This window comes from Neofelis nebulosa, chromosome 1 (assembly GCF_028018385.1).
Source record: "Neofelis nebulosa isolate mNeoNeb1 chromosome 1, mNeoNeb1.pri, whole genome shotgun sequence".
Taxonomy (NCBI): domain Eukaryota; kingdom Metazoa; phylum Chordata; class Mammalia; order Carnivora; family Felidae; genus Neofelis; species Neofelis nebulosa.
In genome coordinates, this window is record NC_080782.1 from 42,225,783 (window position 1) to 42,240,212 (window position 14,430).

General features: G+C 49.0%; 1 protein-coding gene across 6 annotated transcripts in view; it reads right to left on the reverse strand.

Moving 5' to 3' along the window:
• Window positions 1-3,005: 3,005 nt before the first annotated feature.
• The window catches only part of SH3TC2 (SH3 domain and tetratricopeptide repeats 2), a 57,856-nt gene continuing 46,431 nt past the window's right edge, over window positions 3,006-14,430 (reverse strand). For 5 of the 6 annotated variants that reach the window (XM_058719707.1, XM_058719704.1, XM_058719701.1 and 2 more), the window contains 5 exons: window positions 11,640-11,790; window positions 9,220-9,342; window positions 7,921-8,071; window positions 5,835-6,046; window positions 3,006-3,982 (listed from right to left, as the gene is read on the reverse strand). In XM_058719707.1, the coding sequence (XP_058575690.1) occupies window positions 3,791-3,982; window positions 5,835-6,046; window positions 7,921-8,071; window positions 9,220-9,342; window positions 11,640-11,790 (829 nt within the window). In that variant the 3' untranslated portion in view covers window positions 3,006-3,790. The remainder of the gene's footprint in view (window positions 3,983-5,834; window positions 6,047-7,920; window positions 8,072-9,219; window positions 9,343-11,639; window positions 11,791-14,430) is intronic. The other variant, XM_058719703.1, reaches the window with a different exon arrangement.

The following is a 14,430-nucleotide window of genomic DNA, read 5'->3' on the forward strand; positions in this document are numbered from 1 at the left end:
TCACCTGTAAAAAGAAGAGAATAAAATGGGATCATAAAAATATATGATTTCATCTCCCAGATACAAATCTCTTTTCCTGGTCACACAGTATGCAAATAACATTGCTGAGAAGGAACCCAGAGGGGATCATCCTTTTTATATTACAGATCAGAGAATTGCCAGGTATAGAGTTTCAATGACTTGCCCAAGGTCACAATGAAATTTAATGTCAAATCCAAGACCAAAACACAGGTCACCCCACTTCCTGGTGATCTGTTTCTCCCCCTAATTCTGACACTTTCCACTCCTATATACTCCCTTCCCCAGGGAAACTTCTGTCAAAAGAGTTATGTGTTATTTACAAAGCACAAGCAAACACACACACACACACACACACGTACATGCACACAGAGACACAATATGAAAACATCTTAAAATAACAGAGAAGCAAATAAGAAAAGAATAAAAGCAATATTGGATCTCAGAGTGTTAACACTGTTGGGTAGGAAAGAAATGTACCTGAAAGCTGAGAAAACATGTTACAGGGCTTTCCACAATGTTGTAATTCTCTTCTCGTTCTTTATTCAGGTTAGATACAAGCAGCCAGGAGCCGAGGTGGGGGGTGAAGGGGGATCTCACAAGTTTTAGGGGAGGATTAGGATTTAGGGGGGTAACTCATTCATTCATTCATCTCTGACTACTGCATATGTACAATAGAATCTGCTTAAATGCAGACCAGATCCGATCACCTCTCCACGCTCTGTGGATTGTGGTGGGAGAAAAAGCTTCAACATGATTCCAAGAAGGAGAATCGTTAACCATATTGTTTAAAAGGGATTCTTAAACCCTTGTAAAGACCATTTTATTTAGCAGAGCAATTTCATATAGGATATAGTAACTGCAATGATACAGTGCAATGCTTTTCTCATTTAAAAAATAATCCTACCCCTCTTCTTGGGAAATATGTTGAACATTTTTATAACTGATCTGGTTAGAGGCAGATTTCCCAGGTATACAGATGAACCAAAGTGCACAGAATCAGATAATTTTAACCAAAATTCCCAATGAAATACAAAATGGGTAGGTATAATGCCCTTCACTTAAAAATAAATAAATTTGATAGATATAGATATGAATAGAGATAGAAACAGAGATAGAGAGACGGAGATGATAGGGATAGAGACAGATTTGCAGCAATTAAAAAAGATCTGGAGAAACAGTAGCTCATGTGGGAAAAGGTGTCAATGAATCAAAAGCTCAATGTGAGCCAGTGGTAAGATGCGGGTGCTGGAGAGAAGAAAAATCTTAATGCAACATTAAAATACAACACTAAATTACATTATGCACAGTGATGGCCCTCTCTGCTCTCCCCACAAGCCAGTACCAAAGCCTGGTGCATTGTGGGAAGCACACTTTCAGAGGAGCTGAAATTGGCGTCTGGCCAGAGGGCAGTAATAGGTCAGTGGGAAAAGGGAAAGGGGCTGTAACCTGAGACAAATGGTTCATGGCATGGGTTCCAGGGCCAAGCAAGCTTTCTCCAAAATAAGATGCGGAACTGTCCTGGAATGCATGTGCCCCTGTCCATCTCCCAGGAATGTTGTTGAAAGGGTGCTGCCTGGGAGGTTGGACCCATCCACAACATCCCTCCCCGTTCGGGGATTTTACGGTTTGTGGTGGGAACCAAATCACATCTATTCTACACGGTCATGGATTAGGTCACTTCATTTCCTTCCCAGAGAAGAATATTCTAGAACGGAGTGCATTTGGCAACCAACCAAGCTCCTAAAAGAAAATAAGATGTACCGATGTGTAGATGACCTTGGTGACTAGAAGACGAAATGTTGACTCAACTCATTCCCAACCCACTATCAACCATCTGGTCGGCCCAAAAAGCTAGAAATTAAGGGCCCAGGGTCTGACAGTAAAATCTAAGCTGCTGGGCGTCAGATGGCAAGCCTATGGCTAGATCTTCTTGAATGTTCCCACATCTCAGAACAAGAGTGAACCTCCTGTATCAGGACAGCCTGAATGGCCCATCCAAGAAATGTAGGTACCAGGGGCGTCTCCCAGACGTCCTGAGTTAGAATTACTGGAACAGGAACCAGAAGGTTCATTTGCAGCAAGTTCTTGTGAACTTGAAAGGTGATTCTTTGGCACATTTTCTGAGAACCATGGTTTCAGACTAGTGTTTATCATGCTTTAGTGTGCATTAGAATCACCTGGAGAGCAAGGCAAAAACTAGGGCCCCGGGACTCCGGAGATTCTGATTCAGAGGTCTCAGGTGGGCCCCAGAATTTGTGTTTCAGACAATTTCACAGGTAAGGCTGACGCGGCGGGTCCAGTGGGTGGACCATACTTGGACTTCACTGCCTTAGGGAATTCCTGATTTCGTTATCAAATAGCTCAGATACCGTGGTAGGCAGCTTCTGGAAGGCCCCCAGCGATTCCTTGCCTCCTGGTAGTCACGCCCTTGGTATATCCCTCCCTTTTTGTGTGGGCTATAGACCTAGCAACTCCCTTATAATGAATAGACCAGGCAAAACTAGTTGGATGTCACTTCCGAGGTGAGCTTATGAAAAGACTCCCTTCTCTCACTCGGTTCTCACTGTCTTGCTCTCTGATGAAGCAGGCTGACATGCTGTGAGCTGTCCTGTGGAGAGGTCACATGGAAGGGAACCGGGGGCAGCCTCCCGGCCGATAGCAAGCAAGGAACCGACCCCTGCCAACAGCAGTGTGAGTGAATTTGGAAGCGGAGCCCTCCGCCAGCGAAGCTGGAGAAGACAGCAGCTGATGCCTTCATTGTAGCCTTGTGAGCCACCAGCTAAGCCACACTCCGGGTCCTGACACTCTATAGAAACTGTAGGATGATGGATGTTTCAAGCCACCATATGTGTTTTATGCAGTGATAGACAACTCATAGAGATGCTTTGTCAAGGAGCTACCCCGAAATCCATATGACACCTTGGTATTTAACCCATCCTTCAAGCCTCCCATCTCATCTCTCTCTGTTAGAAAGGAGACTGATGTGTATACATGTAGATCAGCAATATTTAATAATATACACTCTTCCGAAGGAATTTACGTCATCGTCTTCTTAGTGTTCGATGTTTAAGCCTTGGCCCTTGGGGAGGCTCCCGGAGTTTCCAGGCGGTTATGGAGGAGCAGAGCATCGGGCAGGAGGGAGAGGTGGATCCGCATCAGACCCCAGGCCCTGTGTGTTGAGCTGGCCGTCCTGGGGCTGTCGTTTGAGCTAAGAGCATGGTGAATTCCCACCTGTCAGTCCCCGCGAGCAAGAGGAATGATACCCCCTTTGGCTGGCAAAAGAAAGAAATTTGCAGTTTCTCTGCTGGCGAGAGGAGAGGGTCTTTCCCTGAGAACAGTCAGTGAAGGGAACAAAGTCCAATCTGCTTGCCTTCTCTCCAGAGCAGCGCCTGATTTCCTCACGGCGGCGGGGGGGCGGGGGGAGGGGGGGAGAGGTTGCCCCCTCAGGACAAGGGTTCTCATGTTCTCTAGAACGGAGTGTTGAGAAAGTGCGTTTCAGAGGCTGTGTGTGGGGAAGGGCCACAGTCCAATGAAAAGGCTCTAGACACAACCCCTGACACAAAGCCAAGACCTCCAGTCCCTGCTCTGTCATCCACTCCTGGTGTGGCCGACCCAAATGAGCCCCTCCCTCTGGGCGGTGCTAGTCTCATTGTAAGATGAGGGGGCTGGGCCAGGTGATGATGCAGACCTTCCAGATGGGTGTCCTGGAGCCCAGGGCAGGGAGGCAGCTTCTGGCCATGGCCACTGGTCGGATGTAGGACAGCCCTCCTCAGAGGGCCAGGCCTCCCCCGCTCAGCCACCGTGCCCTCTCTGAGGAGCGCCCCGAGGGGCTGCTGTGCCACAGGGGGCTCCGGCAGACGTTGTCCAACCTGCTCCTAATGGTGTCCTGCAGCTCCTGGTCACCCAGCAGGACCGCCGCTGCCAGGGCCAGCCAGAAGTATTCGGTGGCATCGTGGGCGTCCTAACCCCATGACGTGGGAGCAGAGAAGAGACAGCAGTGAGCAGACATCTCCAGGGGAGGCCAAGAGGCAGTGACGGGAACTCAGAACTCCAGATTCTGTCTACCCCACGTACGTTCCCACCCCCTTCTCCTGGTTCCTGGGGGACCAGCGACATTGCTACCTCCAGTAGCCCTCCACGCCAGGTGGCACCTCACCCAGGCTCAGCCAATCGTGAAGCAGCAGCATCTTGGGCACAGTGCCTCGGGGATTCCTCAATGACTCAAGCTGACCTACCCCAGCCACTCCCTGGGACCTCTCAGTGTGACCTAACAGAGAAAATGTCCCTCACCCTTGGAGACGTGGGCGTAAGCCTGCCAATAGCTGGACGGGAAGGACACCAAGAAACAGAGAGAAGCAGAAACATACAGAGCCAAGAGAGACAAGAAAAGGTGAGGAAATCCATGATGACATTGGAGCGCCAGCCTCCAGAACTACCTGGAACTCTTAAATTTATCCTTGAACTTCCCAGTTACTGGAGCCAGTAAATTGCCTCTTTTGCATAAGCTAATTTGAGTTGAGTTCTTCCCCCCTTGCAATCCCTGGAACCGCTGGTCAAGTCAATCAGACTGTCTGCACCGTGTCCCTGAACCACTTCCGGGGAGCTATGGGACAGAGGCAAGATGGCCTCTGCCATCTCCTCCACCCCGCCGTCGTCCCTTCCTGCATGGTACGAATGAGGAACAGATGCTTCTTTGGGTGAGATTCAAAAAGGCAGTCTGGTTCCCATTAACCCTCATAAGTCAATAATTAATTCAGGCCAGAAACCACTTCTGGCAAATAAGAAACGGACAGCAGAGCCGCGCTGAGGATCCCCTGGGGGCCAAACACAGGCGTGACTCAGAACAATATTAAGAGATTAAGGGCTGTGCTGGTGCAGACAGGGACCTCTGGTAAAGGGAAGCCAATGCTGGGGGCAAAGTTCAAGGACCAGAATTGTAGCAGAGACTTTCAGACCACCAATACAGTTCTAGAAGTGACTGGAAAAACAAGCTCTGAATTCAGCTCCAGCAGAGCAAACAGGAGTCAGGGCTAAGGCCTCGCGAGGACGGAGGCGTGCCTACATTCGGAGATCCCACCTCTCTCTCTCAGTCGTGTCAACACGTACCCAGATTTGTCCTAGAGTTGTATAGAACTTTATAAGAAGCGCGTTGCAACTGGCTAGTTAATCCATAATATTTTGAAGACGCACAGTTGAACGTCAATGTTGATTTTTTTTTTTAAATTTTCTTAATGTTTATTTATTTTTGAGAGAGACAGAGACAGAATGCGAGTGGGTTAGGAGCAGAGAGAGAGGGAAACACAGAATCCAGAGCAGGCTCCAGGCTCCGAGCTGTCAGCGGGGCTCGAACTCACGAGCTGTGAGACCATGACCTGAGGCCCAAGTCGGACGCTTAACCGACTGAGTCGCTCAGGCGCCCCAAATACTGATTTTGATTTTAATGTGGGAGCCTCCAGCTCTTTTGTATCCTGTGTATTTCCATAGGCCCCTGAGGAACTCACATGCACTAGGCCATGTCCCCATTGTCCCTAACAGATAAAGCGGCTACGGAAATCAGAGCAGGGCAAGGATAAAGAGTAGCTCGAGCTATGATCCGTCTCCTCAGCGGACAGGAGAAAGTTTGAGGTCTCCCATGGGGCTAAGCAGCAAAGAACCATCGTGTTCCCAGATGAGTCACCACCACCCCCCCCCACCTTGTGAGATATGACTCCCCATCTTGGCCCACTCAACTGTACCCTGAAGGCTAAGGGTCAGGGAAGAGTGGGGTTGGATGGTAGCTGTCACACAACCTTGTAAGTCAGCACGGCTCTTACCTTCAGCTGGTAGAAGGTGAGTCGGCCCAGGCGATAATATACCTTCACATAGTACAGGGCCTCCTTGGGACTCTGCAGCCAGGGTGGGCAGAGGGACAGAGTCTTCAGGTAGCAGTCTTCAGCCATCTCATACATGCTCAGGGAATAGTACACTGTAGCCAGGCGGTGAAAAGCCACCAGCTCCTGCTTCTGATCTCCTAGGAATTGGAAGACTGAGGGAGAGATCGTGCAGCCAACACCTGACGGCATCCGTCCACGCACCCAGTCTGTGTGGTTTTTTGAAGGTCTTCTGGGGATCAGGGGCGGTGCTTGGGATATACGGAACAGGGCAGAAGAGGTCCCTGCCCCCGTGAGGTTTCTCACCTCACAGGACACAGATGCCCCTTAAATAATCTCACAAACAAAAGTAACACTACACCTGCGGTAAGTGACGCGAAAGGCAACGCGGGGCTCTGGGAGGAAGTGATGAGAGCACGTGTGCCCGTCATGACTTCCTGGGACGATTTCCTGAAGAAAACTTTTTCTTTATTACAGAGGTGACTGTAACTCAAGATTCTGGGAGATAGTGATTTCCAATTCCCTGTAATGAGACCTGGTGGCAAGTCTAGCTTGATGCAGTGGCTAAGGATTCTTTGCAACGAATGACTCTGTAGTGCAAACGTCTTCTCCCTTGAAAGTCTCCCCCTTCAGAGAAGCCCCGGGGGGGCTGCCACTGGCATCAGTCACCCTCTGGCTCCTTTACCACCAGCTCCAGGTCTCAGATTACTACAAAGACCTGCTCACTTTTAAACCCATGCTTTAGAACCTCGGTTTCTAATGGGTCTATGATTTGTTGTTTGGGGTTTGGGCGGGTCTGTCGTTTTAATAACCAACTCCTTTAATACCAAGTGGCCTTTTAAAGAGAACAAAGGCTTCCCATTGTGTTTTTGGAATATTTTCAAGGTGGCTCTTTGATGCAATCTAAAAAACACCATTTTTTAGGCTTCGAAGAACCAAACGCCAGCAAGAAAAGAAAAAATCCATGGGAGAGAAAATTCTCTGATATGGAAAAATCCAGTCACGGGGAAGTGCATAAAAGTGGATATAGCCTGCTTTCAGCTTCTGCCCAGGGAAGGAGAAAGAACTCTGAGAGAGGGAGCTGCCTGGGGCTCCCAAGGCCTCTGCCGAGCTAGCGGTCACTCAGATAAGATTTTCTGCAGTAAAGAAAAGGGTAGGAAAAGGAGACAGAGCTCTGAAGTGCAATTAAGACACAATAAAGTCCAGTGCCATCCACGTCTCAGGCCCTTGAGAATGCCCAGAAGTCCCTCCAAGCATCCTCGCTGAAGACTCCATTTGCCCCTACATCTAATCAAGCCTTCTCTCATCAAACCTGCTTTTCCTCAACACCAACATTCAAGATGAGGGTGGGGTTTTTTTTCATCTTTTTTTTTTTTTATTCCGCCTTTTTTCTGCTTTGATGGCTCACATTGTTTCCCGCTAGCTTCTGTGATAATTGCAAACTATTTCAGCCCCATAGTGAGTGAAGTTAATGGGAATCTGACCTTCATCTACATTTCAATTCCGCAGGGAAAAAAATGTGCTTTTGACTAACAATCAACCAATTAAAAATTTAGGGCAGAGGCCCTTGGTAACAGGGGCACTGCCAGTGCGGGGATAGGATACCATTTACCCCATACCGGGCAGTAATACCAATGGTGGTATGATAATCAGGGTGACACAGGCAATGCTTATCCAGGACTTACGTACCAAGCGCTGAAGCGCTGTGCTGCGGGTTCTACATGGATAATCATGGGTCTTCATAACAACTGCACGAGGTGGGTGCTATTTTTAAGCCTTATTTCCCTTGAAGGCTTGAGGCTTGAGGCTTGAGGCTTATAGACATTAAGCAGCTTGCTTACAACTAAGATCTCCCGACAGTTGGATCCGGGATTTGAACCCACACAGTCTGACTCCAGAGCCTTTGCTGTTACTGCTTTGTTATCCATCCCCCCCCCCCCACCCCACCCCCCCCACCCCATCCCCCCCCCACCACAGGATAAGCTTTTAGCCCGCCCATTCAACACGCCAGACCATCCGGGTCACTTACCTATGACTGTGCTGAGTCTGGCCGCCAGAGTGGCAAACTCCAAAGCCTTCTCGTAGCCTTCCAGACTGATCTGCAGCTCCGTCAGTTTGTTGAAAACCCGGAGCTCCGTTCTCACCGCCTTCATCCTCCTCGCTAAAGGGACAGCCCCAGCCTGGGAACAGAGGCACGTGGAGCCCTAGTCTAGCTAAAAATCATCGGTACAGACCGCACTCTAGGCGCTTACACTGTGCTGGTGGGGTTGGGGGGCCGCCACGCGTGGCTTTTCCCAGCTCGCTCTCCTGGTCCTTGCTCTTGGTCGCTCTGCCCAGATTCCAGAGGTAGGAGAACTGTAAAGGTCACCAGGCCTCCTGAGACTAGAAAAGCCGAGATGGGGAAAAGGAAGATGACCTATCTCAGGGCCACATGGGAACTTAGTCACATCCCAGTTCACAGGCTCCCTTGGCACCCGCGGCAGTCTGTGGAATTCGCGCGTGCTGTCTGAGAGCGCCCAATAATGGCCATTTCCGTTATTTTTATGAAGATCGAATTTTAGGCAGGTCACTTCATCTCCCTCGACTTAATTCTCTCATCTATGAAGTGCATATGACGACGCGCACCTCAACGGTCAGGGACATACTGCACGCTCTCCTCACCCCTAGCTCAGTGCCCAGCACATAGTGGGTGTTCGATAAATGTTTGATGACTGAAGAAAAAGCTGAACAAGCAAACGAATGAATAAGAGAAATTTTAGGGTCAAACAAGATAATAAGCTTTCCAGACTTCACCCAACAGCCATTATGATTTTGACACATCTGCTTCGCATCTGCAGGATTACTTAATTACAATTATTTTTTGAGCCAACGCTCTGCCTCATCCTTTGCGATAATGAATTCATGGGTTTGATGAGCTGGTGTTACACATGTTTAATATTTTAAGTGTATTTTAATGCCCACTTAATAAAAACATAGTAAAACACATGCGTTCATCCCTGGACCAATCATCTCCCCACCGTGCCCCCAGTGGTACCCGGGAACATTCTGGTAAACACACAAGTGAGCCAGAAACCGTAAAGCACCACTCACCCAAGAGATGCAATTATTTTGGCATGTTTTGCCAGAAAAGATAATTTATCAAGCCTAGGAATGACAGAATTTATCAACTCCTTCTTTGGGGGCTTGTGGATTGAAGAAAGGAAGACCACATAAGCACTGAATGAGGAATGAAAGGAAAAGGAATAACAGGAAGAGAGGGGAAGGGGGCCCCAGGCCTTGTGGTCCCGGCACGTTTGTGCCAGTGCCTGGCTGGGCTGGCTGGACTTACCCGGTAATACTCCACCGCACGGTGCCTGTGGCGGGTCCCATTGAAGAACACGTCGCCCGCTTCTTCATAGAGTTTGAGAGCCAGGGAGGGCTCTTCGGACTTCAGGGCTTTCTGGATGGCTGCCTGGATGGGACAGAGACAGCTGTCAAAGGCAGAGAAGACTTCCAAACGGCCACAGGACCGGCAGGAGCGAGGTCCTGGCCACCTGGTTCAACTCTCGGCTCACATCCTCTGAACGTTGAATTGTGGTCCACAGTCACGGGGCTGGTAAGAAGGCTTTGCGATTCCCTAGTCTGCCATTTCCCCATCGTGGCATGAGAGATTACTTGGGGAGCCCTTGAGATGATTTGTTAGCAGTACAGAGACAAGCATTTTGTGTTTCAATAGTTAAGTATTTATTTTAATGTGTTTCAGGAGAGATGAATAATGCATCCAAATCTGTGATTTCCGATAGTGTGATTTAGTGTAAAAAGCTCTAATTGATCAAATCGAGTTGATCTGAAGTTGAGTCAAAGAAAATAATAACGGTACAGGCAATACATAAACGTGACAAAACCATTAACTTCATACACAAATGACTGGAGTTTGGAAAACAGCGATCTCATCCAACACCTACACTTTGCAGACGGAAAAACCGAGGCTCAGAAAGAATAAGGAAAACTCTACATTTACATAATAGTTACTGCCAAAGAAATGCTAGTGTCTTCCAGCCTGATACCCTTCCCCTAGCGCCCACGACCTCTCTATCTCTAACCAGTGATTCCACATTGCATGTAAACAAAACATAGTGAGGAAGCTGAAGAATGTACCACAGCGTCTGCAGCCCAGCTATGGGACCTCAGAGGGCCTGAGGTTGAGAACAACTCTGCAGAAAATCAGGTCTGGGGTTGCGTGGGCCTGCGACCAGGGCTGGCCAATGGGTCCCTGGGGAAGACCCGGCAGTAATTGTTATTGCCTTGCTGCACAGAGAAACAGGTGGGGAGACGGAATCCGGGAATCAAGGGGCTCTGCTGGCCGAGCAAATGCACACCCCAGACAGCCGCCCCTGGGCCTCATGTCCTGGAGAGTGAAAGCAAGCCCGAATTGTCTGCTCTCTGAAAAAGCTTCCAGCTCAGGCGCCTGGGTGGCGCAGTCGGTTAAGCGTCCGACTTCAGCCAGGTCACGATCTCGCGGTCCGTGAGTTCGAGCCCCGCGTCAGGCTCTGGGCTGATGGCTCGGAGCCTGGAGCCTGTTTCCGATTCTGTGTCTCCCTCTCTCTCTGCCCCTCCCCCGTTCATGCTCTGTCTCTCTCTGTCCCAAAAATAAATTAAAAATGTTGAAAAAAAAAAAAAATTAAAAAAAAAAAAAAAAAAAAGCTTCCAGCTCTAAAGTCCCATGGCAGGAGAGCATGGAGGCTGAGAGTGAAGGCTTTGTGTCACACGGCCCGTGGGCAGTTTTCACAGCTTACCAGCCGTATCACCTTGGGCAAGTTACTCAGCCTCATTGAGCCATATCCGTGAAATGGGAACTGCTGTATTTGGAATGAGGGTTAAACTACAGCAGGTATGTGATGTGTTTGCACAGTGAGCATGCGCTCACTGTTAACATAACCATCATTAAGTCTCGGCGGAAGTGACTTTGTGTGGGTTTAAGTAATAAGGGGAATAAAAAGGGAGAAAGATAAGAAACGGGAAGGAAGAAAAGCTAAATGACATGTTTCCAATGAAACAAATGATGTATACCATCATAATGTCGGCACTGTGCAGATAATAGCAATGATGATGATGATGATAATAATAAAATGCCATTTATTAAGAATTCACTAAGTCCCAAGCATTTAGTAAATGCTTGCTTTGTATATGCATTTCCTACGCAAGTGACACACATACTCCTTACCCTTAGAGATGGGGTTTACCCATGAAGAAACCGAGGCCCTGTGATGTGGCCAGTGCAGCCAGGCCAAAGTCACGCGGTCCATACTTGATGGCTCTGTGACTGGATTCCAGGCTGTCTGTCTGCAAAGCCCCGGCCTTTCATCACTACACTATCCCATATCTCAGGCATTAAAGGGATGCAGACAAAAAGACTGGAAGAGGACAATAACATTAACACCCTGCACTCATCAACCTCGCCTCATATTGTCACAAAACCCCGGAAGTCAAGGTTTGTGTTGAGATTAGCGGAGATCGATCGTGACACGACAGATGAGCGGCTCTCCTGCCACATTCTTTGAGAGCCCACACGTCCATATGGGACTCAGGCACCGGCCACCTGTCACCAGACCACTCTGGGCTCCATCTTGTGTCCAGGGAACATCCCAGCGTCACCCCTCCCTCCCAGGGCTCAGCATGGACATCACCTCTCTCCAGCTGGTCGCTTTGGAGGGTACGCTGTCTCCCCAGATGACCCAAGGGGGCAGGTGAGCTCTGCAGGAGACCTACCTGCAGGTACAGCTCCACCAGATCATCTTCCTGCATGAGGTAGTGGAGTCGTCCAGCTCCGAGCCAGGCCTCCGCAGCCTTGTCTTTCGCCCCCAGGTCAATGAAGATACGCAGGCTCTCCTTGATGCAGGTGAGAGACCTCCTGAGAGACCTGGGTTGGGGGAGCGGGCAGACATGGAACCATTAAGTGTGAGTCAAGGGCCCCCTCAAAGGGGCCTCGGAGTCACTCAGCACAGGAAGAAACTGAGGCTCTGGGAGGGAGCGACCCTCCAGATTGTCCAGGACCAGATTGTCCCTGATCACACGGAGAGATCAGAGGCTTGGCTCAGCTTCAAACATCTGTGTGAACTTGAGAAAGTATAGAAGCTTTCTGTGCCTTAGTTTTCCCATCTGTAAAATGGGGGTGTCATTGTACCTGCCTCCGAGGGTTATTGGGAGGATTCAGTGAGATGGTGAAGCTGGAATGCTCGGGTGGAGAAACAGTGTAACAGTGATGAATATTCACAGGTTAGTTATCAGAGTCATTATCATGGCCCATGGCCCACATCCATCTTTCGGATGTTACACTGTAACATTTTTTTGCCGTAAGCACCTAACACACAGTGGGTACCAAACGCATATTTATTAAATAAAAGCACGAATGAATGAGCACAGTGGTAACTTTACATCATCAAAAAGATTTAGATGTTTTAAAAAAAAAATTTAGATGTTTTGTTTGAGAAGAAAAATCGAACAAGGGCAAAAAGTCTTAAAAGGTTGGTGTTTATCGGAGGACTCAAATTATCTGGAAAATTGTCTTACATCCGAAACTCTTCCCCCATGACAGGGACTAAAGAAGAAATGACGCACAGGCTATGTAGTGTGGCACAGATTCGGAATTCTAGAACAATAAGGAACACGGGGCATCATCTAGATAGTACTTCTCCATTCCAGCAGCAATTATCGCCCAGAAGCTTTTTAAACACACATACACAGGCAAAGTGACCCCAAGGTGTTGACATGCCATGCTAGCCTGGGACACTGTGGGAGGATTTAGTCAAGGCTCGATAGTGACTTCACTGTGTAACCTGGGTTGAAACTTGGAGATCCAGCCCAGTCCCTTATGTTATAGAGGAAACAGGCCAAGAGTGGGAAGTAATTTGCACAAGATTGCACAACACATTGGGGGAAACTCCAAGGCCAAAACTCCCTTCTCCTGAGTCCTGGCCCAGAACTCATTTCACAGCACCCACATTCCTCTGAGACTCATGGCCCTCCTGCAGCAGCATTATCTGGGAGTTTATTAAGAATGCAGACTCCTAGGGGCGTCTGGGTGGCTCAGTCGGTTAAGCGTCCGACTTCAGCTCAGGTCGTGATCTCGCGCTCCGTGAGTTTGAGCCCCGCGTCAGGCTCTGTGCTGACAGCTCAGAGCCTGGACCCTGTTTCAGATTCTGTGTCTCCCTCTCTCTGACCCTCGCCCATTCATGCTCTGTCTCTCTCTGTCTCAAAAATAAATAAACATTAAAAAAAATTTTTTTAAAGAATACAGACTCCTAGAGCTACCTCAGACTCACTAAGTCCAAATCATGGCAAATGCAAGCTCCGAATCTGGATTCCTAATGCACCCAGGTGCACCCTAACACACCCTAATAACCCAGGGGTTATGTCCACGCACATCAAAATCTGAGAACAACTACTCCAAACCATAAAGATCCTTCTAGAAACACGGATCATCATCAACCAAGTGCATGCACAGTTAGGAGGTCCTCATCAAACATGGTTACCATCTCATCATTGTGCACAGTGATGAAAACAAGCATTGCCTTTGACTAACAAGGCCCTGATTCGTGTTGGCAACGAGGCAGCTACTGACCTTCTGGAGAAAGTGCCAGGCATTTGGCCCTTGCAACTCCTGAGAAGAAAGAACGAAAGAACTCAGGTTTTCCCCCACTTCCCAGCTCTTGATAGGGCATTCAGGATGGGCACAGGCCACCCTCTCTCAAGTATTAGAATGTCAGACTGTGACATTCTCATGGCTGTGAGCTGAGAAGCTGCACATAGTGCTGAAGCGGGTCACCAGCCTGCCTGGCTGAGCTAGATAAACGGGGGCCCCATCTTCTCTCACCCGCTCCGCACCCCCCACCCCAGACCTCAAGCAGAGTTTCCAAGCCCCGCTCTCCCCACTCCCACTGGAACAGTTGATGAAGACAGGACTCCTACATCTCATCCTCCTATTCCCTCCTCTGTTTTTGTTTATTACTGTTTGCTCTCCTGGGAGACCCTTAAGCTATGGTTGTTTTCTCCAGACCCCCAGGGAGCAAGACGTGGGTTATTGCAAAGAAGCCGATCGCAGAAGAGGAATGGAACTTTGCTTCTCAGACCTTTTCTCTCCGAGCTCACTATGACTGTGGATGAGCCGTCAGGATTTCTCTCCAAGAAACACCCCACAGGGGAAGGCAGGACTTACAGAAACCTAACTGCTCACACAGCACCATGAAGACTCCTCGTGCATACACGGTTTCCCAGAGACCACTGCCTCCCTCCAAGACGTACACCTGATCCGTGACGCCCAGTGAAAACAAGTGCCCGAAGGTCTGAAAGTGGAAGGTGGTTTCCAGCCTCCTTGGTCCTATCCTGTCACCCATCACTGCCCAGTTGTTTGCCTATGCCAGTGGCTGTGCTCCATCACTCACTTGATGAGCCACTGGCTTGGCCTGGAATGGCCCAGCATTCCAGTTCCATCAGCTACTACCTGCAGCCCCTAGGTGTGGCTTAGCTCCCAAATCAAAAGAAGTAAGGAGCCGGGGTGGTG